The 24,655-nt window shown below is 36.5% G+C and overlaps 1 protein-coding gene across 2 annotated transcripts in view; it reads left to right on the top strand.

Moving 5' to 3' along the window:
* The first annotated feature begins 424 nt into the window (after positions 1 to 424).
* LOC100243032 (E3 ubiquitin-protein ligase UPL6) overlaps positions 425 to 24,655 on the top strand; it is a 36,055-nt gene continuing 11,824 nt past the window's right edge. For both annotated transcript variants that reach the window (XM_059736719.1, XM_003631888.4), the window contains exons 1-12: positions 425 to 730; positions 817 to 1,021; positions 9,948 to 10,045; positions 10,507 to 10,634; positions 12,596 to 12,707; positions 17,624 to 17,804; positions 20,832 to 21,011; positions 21,306 to 21,488; positions 22,805 to 22,886; positions 23,053 to 23,171; positions 23,289 to 23,593; positions 23,787 to 23,883. In XM_059736719.1, coding sequence (XP_059592702.1) covers positions 863 to 1,021; positions 9,948 to 10,045; positions 10,507 to 10,634; positions 12,596 to 12,707; positions 17,624 to 17,804; positions 20,832 to 21,011; positions 21,306 to 21,488; positions 22,805 to 22,886; positions 23,053 to 23,171; positions 23,289 to 23,593; positions 23,787 to 23,883 — 1,644 coding nt within the window. In that variant the 5' untranslated portion in view covers positions 425 to 730; positions 817 to 862. The remainder of the gene's footprint in view (positions 731 to 816; positions 1,022 to 9,947; positions 10,046 to 10,506; positions 10,635 to 12,595; positions 12,708 to 17,623; positions 17,805 to 20,831; positions 21,012 to 21,305; positions 21,489 to 22,804; positions 22,887 to 23,052; positions 23,172 to 23,288; positions 23,594 to 23,786; positions 23,884 to 24,655) is intronic.

The following is a 24,655-nucleotide window of genomic DNA, read 5'->3' on the forward strand; positions in this document are numbered from 1 at the left end:
AAAAAATAAAAATAGAAAAAAATCTAAAATTTTTCCTTGCTCTAACAAAAAATACGATTTTTTTTAATATATTTATTTTGATATTATTTAATAAAATAGAACTAATTTTATTCACCTCCACTAAGATTTCGATTAATTATATTTAACCCTTATAAATAAAAATTTATTAAATATTTCTCATATCATTTTCTATTTTTATTTTTATTCATTTTTCTCCTAACTCGAAATAAGGGAATGTACGACGAAATTTTAAATTTATAAGCGTAAGATGTATTTAACCAAAACCTCAACCTCGAGAAATTAACTCTATTAAATAAAATAAAAGTAGGGGGAGAATTTTTAATCAGTTTAAAATTTTCTTCTTTATTTTCATATTTTTATAAGCTATATATCGTCCAACGCAGCCTTATTAATGCGATAAGAGTCCAAATACGAAAGGAAAGGATCAAAGGAAATTAGCGGGATTTTCCCAGCACCCAAACAGCACGTCAAGGCATTTTGGTCATTTGAAAACAATCCCTTCGCACAATCATTTCAGTGGTCCAAGCCTTTTATAATAACTTTCCTACTCGGTTTCCCATTTTCTGGTCCAGCACGGACAAGGAAAAGGGAGAAAGTGAGAGAAACCCCAATACAGAGGCTCCTCCTTTTTTGATTTGTTCATCTAATAAATTTTCCTCCGATCCAATCACTCCGCCGTCAAACTTCGGCCGTATCGGGCTAATTCTAGGTTGGAGTCTCCGATCAGAACCTCTCTCGTTCGCTCACTTATACTTATTTGCAAATTCTAATGAATCCCTAAACTTTGATTTGTAGTTTTCGAATAAGGCGAATTGTTGCGAATTAGGGCTGAGCTTCGAGAATGTTCTTCTCCGGAGATTCGTCGACTAGGAAGCGAGTCGATTTAGGCGGTCGAAGTTCGAAGGAAAGGGATAGGCAAAAGCTTCTGGAGCAGACGCGGTTGGAGCGGAACCGGCGATGGTGGTTGCGTCAGCAAAACTCCGCCGCACTCAGGATTCAGGTTTGCTTTTCGTGTTTTGAATCTTTTGATCATGTGTTCTGGTACTGGAATTGACTGTCTGTTGTTGTTGTTTTTTTTTTTTTTGGGTGGGGGGGGGGGGGGGGGGGGGGGGTTGGAATTGAGGGTTGGCATGCAGTGTAAGACTGTAGTTTGTGGTTATTTTGTGAAAACGGATGTTTCAGAGGCTGTTCACGTGATCATTGCATTCTTTCAAATTGTTTATCGATGGTTGCATTGTCAAATTCTGATTTCTATGCATATCTTACAGAAGTTAGGGAATGCAAGTTTAAAGGTTTTATTTTCCTTGTTTTATATTTCCGGGATAATGAAATTATTGCTTATTGAAGATCGAAATGTAAGGTGGAATGCATGGTGGTTTTGTTTTTGCCTCTATGAATGGATGTTTATGAGTTCTAAGCATGTACACTGGGTTCATCCTGACCAATAAAATTGCTTTTACCCATAAAAAGTTATTGAATTGATGTTTTGTTGATATCCTAGATAGATTGCATGAGCACATCATGCATATTTATAATTCCAGTAGGTGCAATGCAGATTAGTCTTGGAGAATAAGCATATTTGGTTAAGTGAGGTACTTAAAATAATCTATATCTCATTTTTGGTTGCTTACTGTTGGCTTTAAATGCCTTAAATTAAAGGCAACATAATATTGCGTGTGAAATTTATCTGAATTATATGGAATAGTGGGGCCCATTCCCACTTCAACTCCTTTAGAGAGAGATTTTTTATGGCTTGAGATGCTCCTCAAATGTCTTCTTCAAAATGGCCAGTTTAGCTGGAGATGTTACTTTGGAAGGAATCAAAGATTTCTTGATTAGTGTCTTTGGAAAAGGATCTCCCCTCCACCCACAATAAGCAAAAAGACTTCTCAATAAACATACCTCATCTTTGAGGAAGCAGTCTTTGATTTTGATCCATGGGTCCGATGAATAAATAGGTCTCCAGTACATTTCATGAGAAAACTAGTTCTCAATCCTAACTTAGGAGGAGTTTGATCCGTAGTTTTAAAAGGCACACTTTAAGCGCGCCTAGGCTCAAGGTGTCACCACTCCCTAGTTATAGTGGCTTACTTGCTAAGATATGCGTCTTATTGAAAAGGTGCGTCTTATCAGCTTTGCTATTCCTTTTTAAACACTTTTATTCTTGGAATTTCTAATTATATACTGAAATTTATATAATTTCATTATTTTTTTATTGAATGTTTCTCTTAAATGTTTCGAATCTTAATTTTTTTATTGATTGGATTATATATATATATATATTTATAACTGAGGAACCTTTCATGGCCAACCCTTAGGATTCTCCATAGGGACCCAAACCTCGAGGTGCTGACCACCCTACAATACCTAGCACCGGGTAAATTCAAGGTATTATTAGTGGTTGGATTCGAACCTAGGACCATGTGCCACTTACTGGGACCACACTCCCCAGTATTCGCCTTGACGAACTGGGCTACCTTGGTGGGTGTTGATCGGATTAGATTTTGAATCATATTTTACAAAATTGATGTGCACCCTAGGTTGTATTTCACTTCACTCAAGTGTGCGCCTTGCGCTTAAGCTATAGGAGACTTTTGCGCCTTAGGTACGCCTTGCGCATTTTAAAACTATGGTTTGACCTCATTATGGTACCCAATTCCCCTTGCAAAAGAGGAAGATTTTTAGAATCACTTTTCAATGGTGATATTGATATGGGATGTACTTCTTCATGAATGCACCAAATGAGTGAACTTAGATGCTTCCAGTGCTAGTGGTTTACAATCAAAACCAGCAGAGTGCCACATGATACACCTGAATGATTGATATTTAAAAGAAGCAACAAAACTACAAAAGATAGGGGAGGTTTTGGGTTCTTATTTATTTACTTTAAATTTTTGACACGATCACTAAACATGGTAAAAAACATAGCAAGGATATAAAACAAAAATTAAACTTTCAGCCACTCATTACCAATGGAATGACCTAAAATTAAGTCTAGGAATAGTTACATTGAAGTGATCACGACTGAAAATGTCTTCATTTGTTGTTTGTGCCTCAATAAAGTAAAAGTGGAGGATGATTTCCATTTATGTTTACCAATGCACTCCTCCCTGAATTCCATTGATGGATCCTTCTCTGTATAATGACTTCTAAAAAAATCTGTGACTAATTTCAACTGTGGCACTCTCATTCTTTATGTACCAGAGGTCGCATTCAAGTGGTTTCACCCAAGGTTTGTGATGAAATGATATCTGTTGACATTAAGATAAAATCTTTTTGGTGTGCCTGAGGAATAGTTATTGGTAAATTGCATTTATGTGTAGGGTGTGAACTTTAGGTTCCATTAATGACAATTGCATATTGATGCATATTGATTACTCGGTTGAAAGGTCGAAATCTTTTTCACATATCTGGATTTGAAAGCTGTTTTTCTCTTGTCCTTTATGGTTTAAACTGAATGCTTGAATCATAGTTTCCACATTGTGTGGGTGGGTGGGTTGGGGTTATGGGGTTTTTCTTTCTTTCTTTCCTCATTTTGCCCTTTGTATTTTTCTTTGGATGAATTTGGCTACCTATGGACTTCTAGTTCTCACCTATTTTCCTTTGTCCTTCAAGGAATACAAAAATGGTTAATCATGATATGCCAAGAGGGGCATGCAAATAGGAAATAAGTATTATTTTGGCATTACATGGTTAATCATATGAGACGTGCTTTAGAAAGTGAACCGAAGTTTATCCATATTGTAGCTAGTTTTGCTTTTAAAACTACCTTATAAGCTACATAAGCCTTTGCACCGTTATGAAATTACCATTTTGTTCCATTAAACTATATTGATTAATTGTTTATTTGCTCACCTATTTTAGGCAGAGATAGAGTGCTGATTTACATCCTATTAGGTAGAACTCTAGAAGATATTCTAAATGGAAAATGTTTAGACATGATGCATATTTATAATTCCATTAGGTGCAATGCAGATTAATTTGGGAGGGTGGGCATGGCTGGTTAAGTGGGGCGCATACAATAATCCATATCCTGTTTTTGGTTGCTTGCGGATGACTTTAAATGTCACAGCAGTGTTTGATGAAAGGGAACTTAATTTTGCGAGTGAAATTTAGCTGAATTGTGGCAATAGTGGGCCCCCTTCCTGCTACAAGTCCTTTAGAGAGATATGTTTTATGGTCAGGATACTCAAATATCTTATTCAAAATTGCCAGTCCAGCAGCTACTTTGGAAGGAATCAGAGATTTCCTAATGAATGTCTTTGGAGAAGGATCTACCCCAATGTGTTAAAAGGTTAAAGATGGTATTAAGGCATTTTGTCTAAATGAGGCGAGGCGTAAGCCTCAACTAAAACAAATAAATAATAAAAAATTATAAAAAAAAAAGAAATACTCATGAAGTCACAATCAAATTGAAGAATAAAAATGGCATAAACTTTATAATTATGAAATAATAATATATTATATTGTTGTTTCTCATAAAAAAATTATAAAATTAATTATTTTTCATTGTTAATAGTTCTAATTTAGCTCATTTTTTTAAACATAAAATTTAGCCTTCTCCCATGGTTTTACCAAATAATTTTCAACATTATTGATACTATCATTGGGATCCCCTAAGGAATATAATCATATCCAATTGCTCTATTATCCAGCATAATCGAAGAACCTTCAAAGATAAAGAACTCTCCGACTATGGTTTAAAGGATCTCTTCTTTCGGACTCTTTTTGAGTGGACTAGGGATTCTTTGGAGCTGGATTTCCCCTCTATGTTGATTTTCCTAGATACTCTTTTTTGTGGTTAACTTTGCTTTGTTTTGTTTGTGTGGTCTTTTTTTGTTTGAGGTGTGTTTGGCTTGTTTTCGTGTATACAACTTGTATATGTAGGGTGCCCCCCTCCTTTTTGGGTGCTTATTAATGCTTGTTCTTGTTGTCTATCAAAAAAAAAATAAAAAATTATCCTCCCTAATAGCGTTAATATTCACCCATTTTTCTTCTCCATCTACCAATTTTTTTTTTTTTTTTTTTTGATGGGTAAATAGCAATATATTAAGAGAAGAAAAGACACTCCAAAAAAGTATCCCAAAGTACACAAGAAGTATACAAAGGATGCCTTAGAATGCCTAAAAAAAAGGACAGGGTACCATAAAAAACAGCGCCCCCCTCAAACAGAGCCTAACCAATCTTCTTCATCTACCAATTGTAGTGGTATCTTTTTTTATCCATCAATAATTAGATTATTTATGAGATGAACCACTAGGACAATCAACAATTTTCTTATTATTTTCAATCTCTTTGTTTCCCTTCCATTTAAAATGTTAATTGGAAATCAAGTAAGCCCTTATTTTAAAAGGTTTAACCAAATAGGGACTTAATACTAAATTCATAAAATTTATGTCGGAAGACCCCAAAGTTATAGATGGTAGAACATGTTAAAACTCATTAAATTTTGAAATTTAAGCCTCTTATAAAATATATATGAAAAACCCCTAAAGGCCGAAAATTGTTTGAATATTTGAGGCTTATTCTTTAACAGCCTTGAGGCTATAACCTCAAAGCTATAAGCTTTGATAGGATGAGGCTTAAGCCTCAAGGCTAATTTGTAGAGCTTCGCCTTGAGGCGAGCATTGAGGTGTAAGCTTTGATAGCCTTTTAAACTTCTTAAATTTTTAGTTCCAAATTCTAACTAGACCTATGTACTTATGTGTTGTTGATATATAAATGTATAAATATATATGTATGTGTGTGTGTGTAAAAATAAAAAATAACTAACATATTAAGTAGAAGTTTTTATTCACTAATCACCATAATTTTTAATGCCAAACATCCAAACCATTTAAATAAAAATTCTCCAATATTCATTGTAAAAATAAATTTACTTGACTTCTAACATAGTATTTGACAACAAAAATGTAGTTTTTTTATATATAAGATTATTTTGCCTCATTTTCCCTTCAATAATCAATTTTTAATGTTTCTGTACATTTTAAACAATAAATATAACAAATTCTTTTTAACATTTTTTTTGAATTTTATTTTTCTTAAAAATTATCAAAATGGTTGAATGTGTATGTATCGTTGTATATATATCATACCATGTATCATATATGTATCATAAGATATGCTTTAAGATAAGATAAGAATTGTACGATGTATCAATTTCCATAAAAAATGTATCGCATTGTGTATCGCAAGTTTTTTTAACAACTATGGTTTTTCCATTGTAATTTTAAAGCATAGAATATATAAAATAATACTAACTGAATTTTAATTCAAATAAGAGACGGTGTTTGATATATATGCAATTTCCACACCCATACATGGCGCATTTGAGTGGTTTTGGGGGTGGGGGGGTTGATAGTGGTTAGATTGATGGGGTTTTTCTTTCTTTCTTTCTTTCTTCTTCTTCTTTTTAATTAATTTAGCCACCTATAAGCTTCTTTTTCTCACCTATTTTCCTTTTCTTTTCAAGGAAGACAAAATATAATAAATGATACCTAAGAAGATGACTAAAGTTTTGGGAAAAAGGGGTGATGATCATGACACATCAAGAGGTGCATGCATATAGGAAAAAAAAGGAGTATTTTGGCATTACATGGTTAATAATATCAGACATGTCTTAGAAAGTGAACTGAAACTTTACACATTTTGAAGCTGCTTTTGCATTTAAAATTACCTTATAAGCTATATAAGCTTTGGTGCCATTATGAAGTTACCTTTTTGTTGCATTAGGTCATATTAGTTAATTGTTTATAACCTTGAGGGGTAGCTCAGTTGGTCAGGTCTTGGGTTTGCTCCCCAATGGTCACCAGTTCGAGTCCCCTCAGGGCCACTGGAGGTTTACCCGGTCGTTAACTTCAGGGCCCCGTGGGATTAGTCGAGGTGCGCGTAAGCTGGCCCGGAAATCCACGGTTATCAAAAAAAAAATAAAAAATATTAGTTAATTGTTTACTTGCTCAACAATTAGACATTTAGGAGATAGTATTCATTTACAACCCATTAGGAAGAATTCTACAAGATATTCTCAATGGAAAATGCTTAGACATATATTCTAATACAGATATAATTTGGTCTAAACATGTTCTGATACAAAACATAAATGCTATATGGATACAAAATAGAAATGCTAGCGTTGGATATTGCTGAGTTATGAAAAAAGGATTTATGCATCCAACCCCAATTAACTGGGATTAGGGAGTTATTTGAGATGAGTTATATTGAATCTCAAAATGTACGGCTATGGAGTTGACTACTATCATAGTTCTTTTTAGGTATAACATTGTTGAAATGAAGAATTCAAATGGTGTCTTCTAATACTTGAACAATGTGGTTTACATATGCATGGTTCATTTGAGTCTTCATGTTCATAAGGTGTGACAGTATTTACCTATCTCTCCTTTCTTTCTTTGTGTGTGGCACTGGATGTTTGATATATGTAAAACCTTATTCGTACCTATCAAAAAAATGTAAAACCTTATTTGCGGCTCAAGTGAGTTTAGGTGGTCCAAATTTGACATCCTCAAATTCATGCACTCAATGTACTTCACAAAGCTCAATTTCCAAGAATGATATGTTTGCTTTTCCACTTGATATTTGACATGAGGGTCAGAGTTTTGAAGATCCTACATACACTTTCAATTTTTTTGTGTGGAATTTGTAGACAATGGTTCAATCATAATCTCATAAATTTATATATTCTTTACATAATAAAGATAACTAAAATGCCAAGATGATGAGAAGACTCTTCCTATATGGACACTATCTCATGAAGATTCACTTTGATGGATGTTCTTTGGGTGCCTTGGGGCAGCTGGGGATTCAAGTAGTGCTTAAAGATCAGCGGGATACAATGATTATTTTAGCCCTGCAGGTCAAGGTTTCCGATTAAGGTAGAGATTTTGGTTCTTCTGGAGGGCCTTGGATTGGTCTCAGCTATGGGCATTTCCCACCTTGTAGTGGCAGGAGATTGCACTAGTGTCATTTCATGGATGACTAAGAAGGAAAGGGGCTCATGGAACTTTGATGAATGACTTCACCAAATTTTTGATATCCCTATAGGGTTGGGAGATTCCTTTTGCTGAGCTTCTTGCTTAGCCAATCAAATGAAGGATCTTTTAGTCAAAAAAGGAGCAAAACTTTTAATGTCTTTAATTGGGAAGTTTTTTGCCTTCCTAAGGTTTAATTAGTGTCTTTGGTGTTCTTTTTTTTTTTGGTGAATATTTTTTTGTAATCTTTTTTGGTGTGCAGATTGTAATGCTTCTCCTTTAAAGATTTTCTTCTTGTTTTGATCCTGATAAAACAAAGGCTATGAATAATTAAGGAAAATACCCAAAAGGGGGGGTGAATTGGGTTTTTCAAAATCTTTTTTCACACAACAATATATGCACAAAATAAATAAAGGAAAGAGATAAAGGTAGAGAATTCAAACTCAAATTTATAGTGGTTCGGCACTCCCTTGCCTACGTCCACTCTCCTCAATCTCCTAACCGAGTGAGGGTTCCACTAGCTTGAAGCTACAATCAAGCTTTCAATCGTCTTACACTTGGATTTCGGCTCCAATGGGCTCTTACACAATCTCTTCAAGATTTGAACCACTTGAAGGCTTTCACACTCAGTTTACACAAGGATGAAACACTCAACCTAGCTTAATGAAGGCTCAAGTACAAGAGAAGGCTAGGATGAATTGCAAGAGTGCACTAAGAATATGCAATTGATGGTTTTAATGCACTAAGAAGGAAGATGAGAGCTTTTTAGATCAAGAACAGGTAGGTAGGCTTTGAATGCAATTGTTCTCTTAGTCATAAATGAAGAAGAGCTCTCAATATATAGGTTTCTAAGCTCGGGAGACAAAAACAGCAGAAAGTAGCCTCGACCAGACGAGCAAAGGGTCGACCGGATCACTAGCCGTTGGAGCATTTAATGCATAGCAGGTTACCGTTGCCTCGACCGGACTTCGACCGGACATCGACCGGACCTCGACCGGACAAAGGGTGAGGCTCGACCGGGAAGAGGAAGCTACTGGGAGAGAGAGAAAGTTTTTGTGTCTCCCTCGACCGGACCTCGACCGGACAAGGGAAACCGGTCGACCGGTTCCCCAACCGGTTGAGCCGGTTGGCCATAGCCTCGATCGGATGAGCCTTTTGGCCCTGAAAACCTATCCTTTTTGATTTCTTTCTTTTCCAATACTTAGGCAAGGTCTTTAGGAGAGTTAATATGTCAATTTTGAATCAATTTGCCTAAGGTATATTTGATAAAACTCGGGTTTTAAAGAAAATCAAGTTTTAAAGAATAAACCGAGTTTTCTAAGATGCATGAAAATGTATGAACATCCTAAGTGCACTCATGCTATCATCTTACATTCATTTCCTATGATCACAAGTCTTCCAAATGGTCTTTACCACGTATTCGTTTGGTCCTTGAGATTATACCTGAGATTCTTAACAATTTAAAGCAATTAGTCACTTAACCATGGTTTGTTATCATCAAAACCTGATTAGGAGAACCCTTGGGCTAACAGATCCAATTTTCATATTGTGGGAGGCTGTCTTGTCCTTCTTGATATTTATATTTTATAGAAATGAATTGGTTTGTTTTACGTAGATATTTGGATGTGATAGTTTATAAAGTATTTTTACTATATGTTTCCACAACTTTCTAGCATCTTTGAATAATATACTCCTCCACATGTAGATGGAAGTGTGGTTATTTATCTTATATGTAGTATATGCTCATGGCTATTATAGACTCATTAAATAGGTATTTTCTTAATTGGTATTTTGAAATCTGCATATTTCTTCTTTTCAACCTTTTATTTTGACTTAAAAAAGTGGCAGCTGTTACTTATCTGTAAAAATCTCCTCCTTAGTAGAATGTTAAAAACTTTCATCAATTACAAAGTGTAGAATTTGACTAATTACTAGTTACAGAAATGCTTCAGAGGTAGAAAGGCTGTGGAAGCTGAACACGCAAAGGTGCGGGAACAGTTCTTTACAACTTATGGAAGGCACTGTCAAAATGTAGACAGGTAGCACTTTTGGATCCTTGTCCTGGTTAATACAATGGTAGCCATCATCCTGCCCCTCTCTTCCCCTCCTACCACACACATATATATACTGTTTCTCCTCATGCCCGTCAGGGTGCTCAGTTGGTTAGGGCAGATGCCGGGATGTGTGGTAGAGATGCACGGTCCTGGGTTTGATTCCTGCCGTTGGTTGAATGCCTTGAATTATCTGGTACTGGTTGTGATGGGCACGACAATACCCTGAGGTTTGGGTCCCCATGGAGAGTCTAAAAGGCTCGGCCATGGAAGGTTCCGTAGTTAATATATATATATATATATATATATTGTTTCTCCTCATAGAGTTCACTAACTTGCTGTGGATTGCTGTCCCTATGAAATCATGCATTATTGCTATTTGAATAGGTTCTTCCATTTGATCTATTAATTTTTTTCTTTTTCTTTTCTGAAATGTCTTTGTACATTAGGCATTCTTTTGGTCCAGACTCAGAGTTCCTCCGCCAGTTACTCTTTTTCTTTGATGCACGAAATGTTGGTGATTTTTCAGCTCTCGTGGAGACATGTCGACTACTTCAGAATTTTGTTCGAGATAGCGGTGTGTGCTGTCATTACTTATTTATTGTGAATTGGATCTTTTAGGTCTTTTATGACACTGAAGAATTATATATGACTATATAAGATGATAAATGACAGCACTTCTTTTGTGATATGGTGTTTATTTTTTATTTTTATAATTTGCTTGTATTTTCAATTTGGCATCTTATCTTGTGTATCTTTGTTGCTAGTATTTATAGTATACTAATTTCTTGTTGGTGGTGAAAGTTAGAACAGAATTCAAGAAATCCATAATTTAATTATTATATTCTATCTTTTACTTGTGTTATTGTGGGTAAAAATAATTTTGAGAAATCCTTAGCACATGTACAACTTTGTAATTATCAGCATAGTTATCAACTAGTTAGTGGTGTGGGGTATTGTTTTTCTCTTTTACTGTATCATATTATACTCATTGAGTAATAGATAAAAAATGTGTATATACTTGAAATGCATTAGAAACACAGTTCATGAAAGATATTAAGGGTAAACCAGACCAATATAAGTATTCCTCTGATGATACATAGATAAAGATTGAACAAGGAGTTCTGAAGAGATGAACTTAATAAAATATGATATTTAATGTACAGATTAATTATTTGAAGAAAGAAGTGAACTTTCTAATCATTAAACTATAATTTTTATTTCTGAATTGTACACTATGACACTATTATTCTAAAACTTAAGTTCTAGCCTATATGCCAAATGAGGAACTAGTAACTTGTATTAGGCGTATATGTAATTGTATGGCTGGTAGACATATGTGTGTCTATGATGTACAAAGTTTTAACTTTCAAATTCATGATTAATCACCTCCTACCCCTCAAATAGAAAATATTTTTTCTTAGTGGAGTGTAGAAGAAGATAAAAGAGAGCTTCTAAGGTTTTGTTCTAAACCATTGAGAGTCCTGTTAGTTCTTGAAAACTTTAGTTAAACCATTTGTTACACTGGATCAGCATGCTTCCTTAGGTTCAGTAGTTGCTTCTCTTTTTAGCTTTCAGCTTATTCGTTCTTTTTTCTCCTTACATCCCTTGTTACTGCTCAAAAGCTAGTATCCAAACAGACAGATTGTACCTTCTGGCAACTGTGGTTTGTCTTCATTTTTTCTCCTGACAAACTTAGATTATGGGCCTTTACCTTTAATCAACTTTTTTGATTGGTTGGTTTCTAGATAAGGGCGGGTGAGGTTTTTTGTTGCCCCTCTTTTTCTTTTGTTGCTGTGCTTAGGCTGCCTGCTGTATGCTTCCTGTATGCTTTGGGTCGTTCTTTGGGCGCCGTTTTCTCTTTTTATATACTATTGTGTTTTTACCTTTCAAAAAAAAGAAAAAAATGAAAAAAAGAAAAAGAAAAATTATCTCCTGACAAACTTAGAGTTTGTTGTCCAACAATTATTCATAATTACCATAAGTATGTGCAATGATTTTTTTCCCTAATCATTGCTGCCTGGGCTTTTCAGTACCTCTTATTTGGCTTTCTTCATTCGCTTTTGTTGGGTGCTTTTTGACCACCTAATTTAATAGAAAATGACTGGCAGTTCTATATTTTTGATAGATAACTATTTTAGCCTGTTGGGAATTGCTTGTTTGTGATGAAGACAAATATACAGATGAAACTGTTGTTTTCCATTTTGGTTGATTACCATTTTAATAGCTAAACATGTCTCAAATCCTGGAAAATTGATTATCTGTAAACCTTTTTTGGTGTTTAAGCATGTCTGCATCAAATTTGACTCTGTATTCATATGCAACAAATGTGATTCGGAGAAAAAATACCTTGCGCTTCCTCTTTTTGGAGTACAAGTACCTTATGTTTCCTCTTTTTGAGTATAAATGCCTTGTTTTTCCTCTTTAGCATCATTCCACAATAGGTCTTCTTCATTTAAATGCACTTGCTTCATCTTTTTTACTTACAACTTTGCTGGCTAGTATTAACAAAGTATGCAAAATATGATCATGTTACAGGGGATGCTGTGAACCTGTTTGCAGGCATGGATTATTCATCCAAGAATGCTCTGGTTGATTACAGGGTGAAGCAACTTGCATATGCTTGTATCCAGGCTGTTCATCAGAATAGGTTAGTTGCCCCACACCTTCAGTTGAGTGTATCTCGTTGATTGCTGACACCTCTTTATAGCTTGCATAATTAGTATTTAGGTTTAAAGTATATAAACCCAGAAAAATCAGTGTTGTACAGTACTGTGGATGAGGATTAGTTTCAATAGAGGTCAGCTAACATCATTTCTGATTATTAGGTCGTGAAGATGTCTGTCTGTTGCATATTACAATTTTTTCTCCCTGTAAGCTGGTAGTGCTCATCATAAGTATGGGACATGCTGGTTTTGATTCGTATTCTCTTGTGAATTTACTGTCAGTTGTGATTTGGACTGCAGAGCTATGAACATTTTTTTGATAGGTTACTGAGCTATGAACATTCTAGTCTGCATTCCACTTTTATGTTTTTTTTTTTTTAAAGAACAATGGTAATTTGTTGCCTTAAGGCAGCTAGATTAATGTGGGTTTAAGAATGACAGAATCTGTTCTGAATCATGCATGCAGTAGACCATTATTTTTCTGTTGGGATAAATGTTGACTCTTTTTTTGTTGTTGTTGGGGGGCCGGGGGGTTAAAAGGCAATTGCTTACTTGTTCTAGATGAGCAGTATTAACAAAATATTTATATAACCACTATTATCCAAGTTATCTTGTTATGTCATACTCCAAATTGTCTGAAGGTTGAAAGATCTTGGTGAATTCTATTTAAGTTGGAGCTGGATGTCTTGGAGCTGAATGCCATGTCATGGAGATTCCTATTTTTTTTTGATAGGTGCCATGTCATGAAGATTCCTATGCAGTAATGAGACAGACACTTAGGATTTTTGGATATTGCTAAGTTAACCTGTTCTCAACCAAAAGCTAAGTAGTGGTAACTTTGAAAGAGCCAGGTAGAGATCATTTGAAGTTTGGAAAAAATGCAAGTGAACTCATCATAAAGGAAGCTTTCAAGCCTAAGAGCTTGACAACTCTAACATGCTTTGAACAAATGAGACTGCCACCTATGTTTAGGCACTCAAGGAACTCCCTGTAGAACTCCTTACCTCCTTACAAATTGAAGTAGATACAATGTCTTGGTGTATTATAGATACTCCCTAAGTGACAGAATTTTCAGAGTGTGGGCTACCATGGAAGACACCACCCTAATTTGGAAGCTTTAATAATATTCTAACTGTCCCTTGAGAGTTCAATCAAGGATTTTGAGCAGGTTTATGTGCAGTTTCTTGTGCGGTTTGTGACTGTACCTATCTATAAATGCCTTATGAGGATCATTTGTGAGAGGTGTAATATAAAGCTCTGAATATCAGTATCCTAATTTAATATATAATACTGCTGTTTCTCATAAAAAAAAGCTCTGAATATCAGTGCTTTTAGCTTATGCACATTTAGAACTCTTTTGTTTGTCATACTTATCAAAAAAAAAAGAACTCTTTTGTTTGTTAAATACCCTATGTCATAAATGATGCATTATGACCATGGTTTGTTTTCATATCTACTGTCCAGTGGGCTCAATATGGTTAAGCATGATAACAGTAAAGCAAAGATAAAGAGCTTTCACAGAAGTGCACATGCATTTATATGGTTCAATGATGTGTGCTTACATCCACAATAGAGGGGTTACTGAATATACTATCAAACAAGGAATAGGGTTGGAAACACTCTTTTGATCAGAGAGTTGGAAATGCGCTCAATCTGGAATCCAATGGCTCTAATACAAGACATCTACAATAGCAGCATCTTGGCTACTAGACCCCTCTCAAATCAAGTGACAATAAAAATTGGAGGTTTACATAAGTCTTGTTATTTGCATCAATGTGTGGGCTCTATCCTAATTTTTGGGCTGTGAAAGTTCTATTCATAAATGGATGTTATACTTCATGTTTCCAGAATTTTTAAAAATAGGTAGACCTTTTCTTCTAGGCAACTAAAACTATGAATCTAGAAATCATTTGATGCTTAATACTAAACAGTAGCACTTACTCTATTTTCAGTCTTTAATATATTACTTGTCAAGATATGTGGTGTCTATTAACTTTTTTTTTTTTTTTTGATAGATAAACGCAGAATAATTATATTAAAAGAGGGAAGCAAGAAGGCAACCCGAAGCATATAGGAAGTATACACGAGAAGCCCCAAAAACAAAAAGCACAAGGAAGCATACACTCACCAACCCTCAATTAGAGCCCAACCAATCTGCAATGTTAATTAAGGAGCGGGGCTCTCCAACTAAACAAGACTTAGTCCAAGAGAAAAGATTACAAACGAAGGAGGTTTTCAATCTTTGGATCAACAAAGCCTCATTATCAAAAGCTATCCTATTTCTTTCTTTCCACATCGTCCAAAATAAACAAAGGGGGGCTGCCCGCCAAATCTTCCCACGCTTCTTGTCTACAAAGGAATCGGACCAGCCAAGGAGAGTGTCTTTAACCGTGAGCTGAAGGACCCAATTAACCCGAAACATCGTAAACATAAGATTCCACAACACCTTCGCCTTGGGGCAATGAATAAGGATGTGGTTAATTGTCTCCTCATCATCACAACATAAGAAACATCTGTTTGCTAGAGACCAGCCCCTCCTCTTGAGATGATCTTGGGTTAGGACCTTCCCCCAAGAAGCTTCCCAAGCAAAAAAACCCACCTTAGTAGGCACGCAAGCGCTCCAAATGATTCTCCACGGAAACGGGACTGCTCCACCAGAATCAAGAGTATTGTAGAGGGATTTTACAGAGAAAATCCCATTCTTAGAAGCATTCCACACCACTCTATCCTCCATCCCAACATTGAGCCTCTTTCCTTGAAGGACCGAAAGGAGACTCGCCACCACCTCCAGCTCCCAGTCATTAAAAGATCTAGAAAAACAAGGATACCATCCCCCCGCATCCCCCATAGAATCCCAACAATCCTCTACCCACGCATCTTGAGAAACCGCAAAGGCAAACAGAGAAGGAAAAGCCTCACATAGGGGAGTGTTTCCACACCAAATGTCCTTCCAAAATTTCACCCTTCTACCATCCCCTACAGTGAAGGAAGCGTTTTTAAGCAACAGAACGCCTTCCTTTCTAATTTCCTTCTACAACCCCACCCCATAGCCTTCCCTAACCTCACAAGAGATCCATCCTCCTTCATCTTCCCCATACTTCGAGCTGATAATAAGTTTCCAAAAAGACTCTCTTTCAGCCGCAAAGCGCCAGCTCCATTTACACAACAGGGCCCTATTGAGGATAGAAAAATTTCTGATCCCCAATCCACCCTTCATTTTATGAGAGCGAACCACATCCCATTTTACAAGGTGAGGCCTCTTCTCCAACGCACCCCCTCCCCAAAGGAAATCCCTTTGGATTTTCTCGAGCCTCAATCTTACAACTCTTGGAATACGCATCAAGGACATAAGATAAATTGGCATGCTAGCCAAAGTGCTCCAAATGAGAGTGATTCTCCTCCCCTTAGAAATGAACTGCCTCTTCCACAAAGCGAGTCTCTTCCTCATCCTTTCTTCCACACCATCCCATGCAACCACCGATTTGTGAGGAGCACCTAGAGGCAGCCCCAAGTAAGTGGAAGGAAGAGAACCCACTTTGCAGCCCAATTCAGAAGCCAAGACCTCAGCATTCTCAACTCTTCCCATCGGCATAATTTCGCTTTTTTCCAAGTTGATGTTCAGACCAGAAATGGCTTCAAACCACATTAAAAGCCAGCTTAGAACAGCCATTTGGTCTTGGGAGTCCTTGCAAAAGACCAGCGTATCATCCGCAAATAATAGGTGAGATACTTGAATCCCATTTCCACCCCTTCCCCTTAGCCTCCAGCCGGATAGGAAGCCCCCCCTAACCGCTTTGTTAATGAGGCAGCTTAAGGCCTCCATTCCTAAGACAAACAAGTAGGGGGAAAAGGGGTCCCCTTGCCTTAACCCTCGAGTGCTCTGGAAGAAACCCGTTGGCGAACCGTTAATCAGAACTGAGAAGGAGGTAGTGGAGATGCACCACTTGATCCAGCCGGCCCACTTCTCCCCAAAACCCATTTTTTGCATCACTGACATCAGAAAATCCCAATTAATATGGTCATAAGCCTTCTCTAGGTCCAGTTTGCATAACACTCCAGCTTCATCCCCTTTCAGCAGCGAGTCTATGGCCTCGTTAGCAATTAACGCTGCATCAAGGATTTGCCTTCCTTCAACAAAGGCATTTTGGGAAGAAGACACCACCTCACTCACTACTTTCTTCAGCCTATTGGCTAGAACCTTGGCGAGAATCTTGTACAGACCACCCACCAAGCTGATGGGTCTAAAGTCACGTAAATCCTCAGCCCCACCTTTCTTGGGGACTAAAACCAGAAACGTGGAGTTAAGACTTCTAACGAATTTCCCCCTCTCAAAAAAATCCTTAAAGAAGCCCATAATTTCTTCTTTGACAAAATCCCAACAAAATTGCCAGAAGGCAATGGGAAATCCATCCGGTCCAGGAGCCTTGTCCCCATTTAGCTCCGAAAGGGCCAGATACACCTCTTCCAAGGAGAACATCTCCTCCAGCCTGGCAGCCTCCTCTCTTCCAATTCTATCAAACTCCAAGCTGCTTATACTCGGGTGCCAGCCACCAGGATTCGATAACAGATCCTGATAGGCCCTCACCACTCCCCTTTGAATATCTTGATCGTCTGAAAGCCAGATACCTCTGACTTTAATCTTTTTCAAACAATTCCTTCTACTGTTAGAGTTCGCCATCTTATGAAAGAATCCCGTGTTCTTAACTTATTTTTTTACCACATGGTTTATTCTTTTAGTGGATTGCCGGCAGTTCTGTTTAAACTATATGTTTCTAAATTATTGTAATTTGTCAGCTGCAATTATTACATGACCTTTTATTTGCTGTGAACTTATCAGAGCAACATTTTTGTTTAAGTCGCTTTGAATCACAAACATCACTTATTTGGATTTCTTCAACAGGAATCAATTCAAGGGGCAACTTTTGATGACATCTGATGAGCCCAGTTCACCTACAATTCTATTGCTAGAGGCAGTAGTTATGTTATTAGATTCAAAACTTCCATGGGTTTGTAAGATAGTTGGCCATCTCTTGCAGAGAAATACATACTCCCTCTTGAGAGAGATTGTACTTACTGCAAAGGTATGTATTTCATCCTGATATACCTGTTTGTTGTTTTTATTTCTATTTAATTTGATATATTAAAACGCATTCTGCAATTAGTATTTTTTTTCAGTCATTTGCATTTGAACAGAAGATATGCTCTGAATAGAGTTGAATGGTGTGCGAGCATTTGTACATTTGAGCATATTTAGTTAGCATCAGGCATTATCATCTTTAAAATATTAGTGAATTATTTAATTGTTGGATTTTAGAGACTTATGGAATTCATGTATAAGAATCTAAAAAGGTTATTTTAACACAAGTGGGATCCTGATAATGTTGCATTGTGGCCTTGTTTTTGTTATCCTTAAACTTTTATGCAGTTCTTTAAATTGTTGGATATTAGGGACTTATTGAAGCCATGTACATCTGTACGAATTATGAAAATATAATTTCTCTATAGGTTGGATGTTGATGTGTTCTAAGTTCTTTAATTTGTGTGATGTTAGGGACTTATGAAAGCCATGCACACCCATGCATATTTTGGAAATGGCTATGAATATATTACTTTGTGTATGGATGTTTCACATCTGTTCTTTGTGGATCATTCATTGCTTTGCTGTGAGACTAGTATGAACTTTTGGAGCAGTTGAGATACTCGAAATGGTATTGATTTTCTTTGAGCTTGTGTTGGGATTAAAAATTAACTTATAAAAGAGAGATGAGTCTGATAAGGGAGGTGCAATGGGTGGATAGATTGGCTTCTTTGTTTGGTTGTAGTGTTGGAAGCTTCCCAAGTATATGTAGGCCTTCCTCTAGGATTGCATCATAGATCTTGTTCAGTGTGGCATTTGGTTGATGAAAGATTCCAAGGGAAATTACCCTCTTAGAAGTAGTATTTAGCTAAGGAGGAAAGATTGACCCTCATCAAGGCAATCTTTCAAGTTTGTTAGGTATTTCATATCCTTACTTGTTAGGCTTAGAAAAGTGAGAATCGGATTGGAAAATATTAAAATAGACTTCTTGTGGGGAAACCGTCCTAGGGGGAGCAAGTCGCATTGCTTCTTGTGAACTTGGAGAGTTTGCTTGGATAAAAAGTGTGAAAGGTTAGGAATTAGAAAGCTTGATTCTTAAATTGTACTTTGCTTGGTAATTGGCTTTGAAGATTTGCAAGTGAGTGGGGTAGCTTATGGAGGGGGTAATTTGAGTTGAGTTTGGAGAAATAGATGAGGTGTAGTGAAGGTGGTAACAGAGGCTTTTGGGATAGGGTTACAGAAAGATATTAGAAGGGGGTGGGATGAGTTCAATCTTAGAACTTCTATTCTGGAAAGAAATAGATTAAGGACCAAGTTTTGGTTGGACAGGTGGGTAGGGGAGTGCTTTTTGAAAGTGGCTTTTTTGACGCACTTTAAAATTGCTTATGCCAAAGATACGAGAGCTGCTGATTGGTGGGAGGTTGGGGCAGGAGGAGTTCCCTAGTGCCTTGGTTTTCAGAGGAATTTTCATGTTTCAGAGATGGAGGAGGTGGGCATGTTTATGGGTCTCATTCATGACATGATGTATGGAGAAGGGGAGGACAACCTTTTTTGGAAGGAAGGGAAGAGACAGGTAGGGAGAGAGGGTGGTGTGGGTCATGTGAAGTCTTATTTTAATTCCTTATGCATGACAAACTCAGAACATTTCCCTGTAAAGAAGGTTTGGGGCACTTTTGCTCCTTGAGGGTGTTATTTTTTTGCTTGGGAGGTGACTTAGAGAAAGATTTTAACCTTAGACAACTTGAAAAGGAGGGGTCAGTTATTGGTGAATAAATGTATTCTTTGCAAGTCTAGCAATGAGTAAACTACATTCTAAATCATATTGATAAAATCCAACTACATTCTTTGCAAGTCTTATTTTAATTCCTTGTGCATGACAAACTCAGAACATTTCCCTGTAAAGAAGGTTTGGGGCACTTTTGCTCCTTGAGGGTGTTATTTTTTTGCTTGGGAGGTGACTTAGAGAAAGATTTTAACCTTAGACAACTTGAAAAGGAGGGGTCAGTAATTGGTGAATAAATGTATCCTTTGCAAGTCTAGCAATGAGTAAACTACATTCTAAATCATGGTGATAAAATCCAACTGCTATGAGACTTTTTATTGGCTATCTTTGGAATCTATGGGTATTTGTAAGGAGCTTCTTGTGGAATGGAAAGTCGGTGATCTGGATACAGTAAAAGAAGATATGGGAATAACTTCTCTCTGTTTGTTTTGGTACATTTGGATAGAGCGCAATAGCCGGACCTTCAAGGAGGAGGGGCTTTTGGGTCAAATTTGATGGAGATCTTAATCATGTCCCTTATGAAGGGGTGAAGGGCAGTGCTAGGGATGCTGAGTTGCTTGTTACTGGATTTTATCAATAGTTTTAATTGGGCCTAGGTGGCTTTGTGTTGATGTTTTCTGTGCAATTGATGTTTTCATTTTTGCTTCTCTTATAGTGCATTTTCTGTGCACCTTGTGTATATAGGGTGTGCCCCTTTTTGTCAGGCTTTTTTATTGTGTTTGTATTTTTGTTGGACCTTGTGTTGTTGTTTTAGCCTTTCTTTTGGGGTCTATCCCCAACTTTTTCAATATTTGCATGCATACACACACATATTATTTGGTTTTGTTTGTCTTTATTGGCATCTAGACCACAGAATTGGACAATCTCACTACTGCCTCTAAGAAAAATATCAGTGATTCTGATCAAGAAGCATTCAAAATTTAATTTTTGTGTAATTTTTAGGTTTCTAGATGTTTAAATTAGTTTGTTTGATTAAATATCAGAACCATTAAAGTTGATCTATAACAATAGTAGTGGAGGAAAAATTTTGGTTGAATTGGAATTTTTTTGCTAATTTCTGTTCTTGTCTGCAATTCAGAGTTGCTCATTCTTCAGATGTTTAATTATTTTCTTAGTGTAATCTGGTGTGGTTATTTTGGTTCCACAGACTATTCCTTTACTCTGTATTGATGTTCAATTTAGTTCTCTGGTATCTCCTTGTGCTATGCATCAATGAGGAAACTGTCTTAAAAATTTCAATCTGTGCAGGAAAGTGTGGAAACTTATTCCACTGGGAGAGTACCTTCACTGGAATGTCTGCTTACCATTCTTATTTCTCACGTTGGTCAGAACCACTGTATCTGTCCAATTATAGATCCACGGTGGAGTTTCTCATCTCAGATTCTAACAATTCCTTTCTTGTGGGCGCTTTTCCCATACTTAAAAGAGGTAGTTTTCCAAAATTTTCCTCCTACTGCTACTGGCATAAATAGGACTCCAGAGCAGGCCTCTTAGTGGTGCATAATTCCTAAAGTTTCTGCTTATCCCATAGATTTGCTGCAAACAAGTTGTAAAGTTTATCCTTAAAATTTATTTCTTGTTGGCTGATCAAAAAGACAATATTTTCCTCTTGCTGCAAGACACTTAAAACTGTTTTCCACTGGTAATGGTCCATGTAGTTTTATTGTGTTTCATAACTATTATAAAGTTTAAGTCATAACTGGATTGATCTTTGTCATCCAGGTTTTTATGAGACGGGGCTTGAGCGAACATTACATCCATCAGATGGCATTGTGTGTGCAAAATCATACTAATGTTCTACCTGATGATATCTCAGCCGATTTTCCAGGTTATGCATGTCTTCTTGGAAATATATTGGAAACTGCTTCAGTGTTCTTTTCTCAGCCTGACTGCTCATTGGACATGGTAAGGCAGTGTTCGGGAGTTTTTGTTAGACTGTTTATTGTCCATACTTAAGCTATTTGCTATTTTGTAGAAGATGAATGTGGTAAAGAAACACATGCTTCTAATGCAGGCTTATATTTTGAAGAAGTGGACCTAGGAAACTCCTCTGATTTTCTTGGCCTATTAATTTTTATGAGAATAGGTTTTGTTTTCTTATTTAATGATTTGCATCATCTCTATCGTGGTGATGGATATATTCACTGAGTTCTATTGAGGTTGATTATGCTAATGGCACATTTATGCAATCGATACTCCTATTGTTTGGGCGTGAGGTCACAAATATTTCACCATCTTTTTGTCCTATCAAAGACACATATTCAATTAGAAGAAGCATAGAGCAAGAAATATTATTCTTTGCTTTCTGAATGCTTCTATTTGTTGTTTGGCCTGCCACCTTATATGACCCTACCGGATGACTTGAAATATAAATGATGGGCTAGCATCTTCTTTGTCAATTGTCATTCTTGGTATCATCATTTTTTAAGTGAATGCAATGATGCCACCATGGAAATATTCTTTTCGAGAACTTCTGGCCAGATTTTTAAAATTTGCTCCATACTTTTCAGGATGTAATGAAAGGAACAAAAAATAGTTATCTTGATATATTTATTGTCATTTAATAAATTTTCTTGGTATTTGATGGGCATGTTAACTTTTTTCCCTATGATTATAAATTTATTTTTTCTATTTTCTCATAAGCATGTAGAAATTAAAAATCTGCTGGAATACTCATCATAGATATCTGAATGAATTAGAGCCTATACCTGAACTCTGTGATTTCAGCAAAAATGAGGAAATTATCAAAACAAAAAGAAGTTACATTTAATAGTAATCAAACAAAATTAATGCAACTGAAAAAGTTATGACTTAACTTTCAACTAGTTGAGGGACCAGGAGAAAACTTTAGAGTGGGGACTCTTTGGCTGTATAATCTCCCTCGGTTCTTTCCTGGATTTATTTGAACATTTCCTTCCCGTCTTTTTCTTAACTGGTCTACCCCCCCCCCCCCCCCCCCCCTCCTCTTCTCCTTTTCTCTCTCTGTGTGCACACTTGCATGTGTACCAATGATCCATTCTTATGTTAATTTGATCACTAGGCTTAAATTTAAATTTTCAAATGCAACAACCTAATGAGTTTTCTGAAGTTTGTATGTATGTGTGTATGTTGGAGATATCTTAATTTAATTGGTTCACTATTCATAAATTAAATTTCAATATAGCATAATGTGGCTTTTGAAGTTAAATTTACTTTCCTTTTTTTTCTTTTATCTCAACCAGGCTATAGACATTGCAGCTGTCATGACATTTTTGTTACAGGCACTTCCTCCAATGAAATCATCAAATAGAGAAAGTAAAGAAAGTATGCCTTCTCATTAATATACTTGAGCCATTTGTCTTCAGTTTTCTTTATTTCTCTTATGTGCTTTCCCTCAATGAGATCATCAATAACTTCAAGTAAAATTATGCATACCTTTCACCGTTTACTTCTTTATTGAAATGTATATTTATGTACTATTGCACTTTAGATTCCTCAGGAGGTGAGGATGAAATGGCTGTGGGTGATGAAATAATGGAAAAAGTTGTGAGCAGGGATTTGGAACAACAAATATCCAATGCAATAGATCCGCGTTTTCTTCTGCAACTGGTATGCCATCCTGATATATACCATATTAGTGTTTAAGTTGATTTTTTCTTTTTTTAATTTATCTCTTTCTTCTGTTAATTTTAAGCAACAATTTGGATGTTGTGTTTTTGTGAGCAGACAAATGCTCTATTTGGAGGGATTTCACTCATCAATCATTTGTGTGAAGAAGGGCCAGATGATAGAGAGGTGGCAGCTATTGGTGCTGCTTGTGCTTTTCTGCATGTTACTTTCAACATTTTACCTCTTGAGCGTATTATGACCGTACTAGCTTACAGAACTGAACTTGTTCCACTGCTTTGGAAATTTATAAAGCGATGCCATGAGAACCAAAAATGGTCATCTTTGTCGGAGCAGTTAGCTTATCTGTCAGGAGATATGCCTGGATGGCAATTACCTCTAGCTGTTTTCTGCCCTGTGTATAAGTAAGAGTGCTTGTTTGAGCTCATGGTTTGATTTAAACAAGGGGTGTATTATTGGTCTATAAAGATAATTTTTATTCCCATTCTTTACTCTTGTTTTACTTTTTTCTGTTTTGATGCTTAACCTGTTAGTATTTTTGCAAGGTTACATGTCAATGCATCAGCAATTAGTCTAACTTATTTTGTATTTGATCAGGCACATGCTTACAATAGTTGACAATGAAGAATTCTATGAGCAGGAGAAACCACTATCACTGTCGGATATCAGATGCTTAATTGTTATTTTGAGACAGGTAATTTCATGTTAGTTACATAATGTATACTTCAATGCACCTTCAAGAGAGAGAGAGAGAGAGAGAGAGAGAGAGAGAAGATATGAAGTACTTTATAAAGGAAGACTTGCCATAGGCATATATCATGTGGATGTGTAAAAGAATTATTGATACTATTTAGTTAGATGATGGGGGGTAAGACATTACATGTCCTTTTGATTACTCATAGAAGTGAACTCCGGGCTAAGAAATGGGGTACTAGGAGTTATTTGCAAACTGGATACAGAGACGACTTATGATGGTGTCATATGGAATTTCTTCGTTATCTTACTGGAGGGTAGGCTCTGGGAAAAATTTCTCCACTGCTAGTTAATTGTAATTCAATAGGTTCATTTTAGCTGCTTGAGGGTTTGAGGTAAGACGATCTAACCTTCGCCATGTTTATTCAATCTTGACTGAGAGTTACTAGGATGATTGATATATCAGTGATGGGCACAGCAGGGTATTGTAGTGGGAGTGAGGGGCAGACCATTTTGGTTCTATTGAATGGGTACTGAATGACGGTGTTCCATGAGGTGAATTAGGCACATTTTAGTTATTTTAGATGATTCTTCCATGTTTTTGAAGCTGTATCTGGGCTTAGAAACCTTTAGTTTTGGTAGGGGAGATGGCTTGTGCAGCTATTTTGTATTGTTGGGTTGGTTTCCTCCTTGTTTGTTAGGTTTGCTGCTGGGTCCTCCCTTTGAAGCTAAACTTGAGTGGGGATTTGGGCGGATATGTTTGTGGGTAGTCT

The sequence above is a fragment of the Vitis vinifera genome, chromosome 5 (genome assembly GCF_030704535.1).
Source record: "Vitis vinifera cultivar Pinot Noir 40024 chromosome 5, ASM3070453v1".
In the NCBI taxonomy this organism is placed as follows: domain Eukaryota; kingdom Viridiplantae; phylum Streptophyta; class Magnoliopsida; order Vitales; family Vitaceae; genus Vitis; species Vitis vinifera.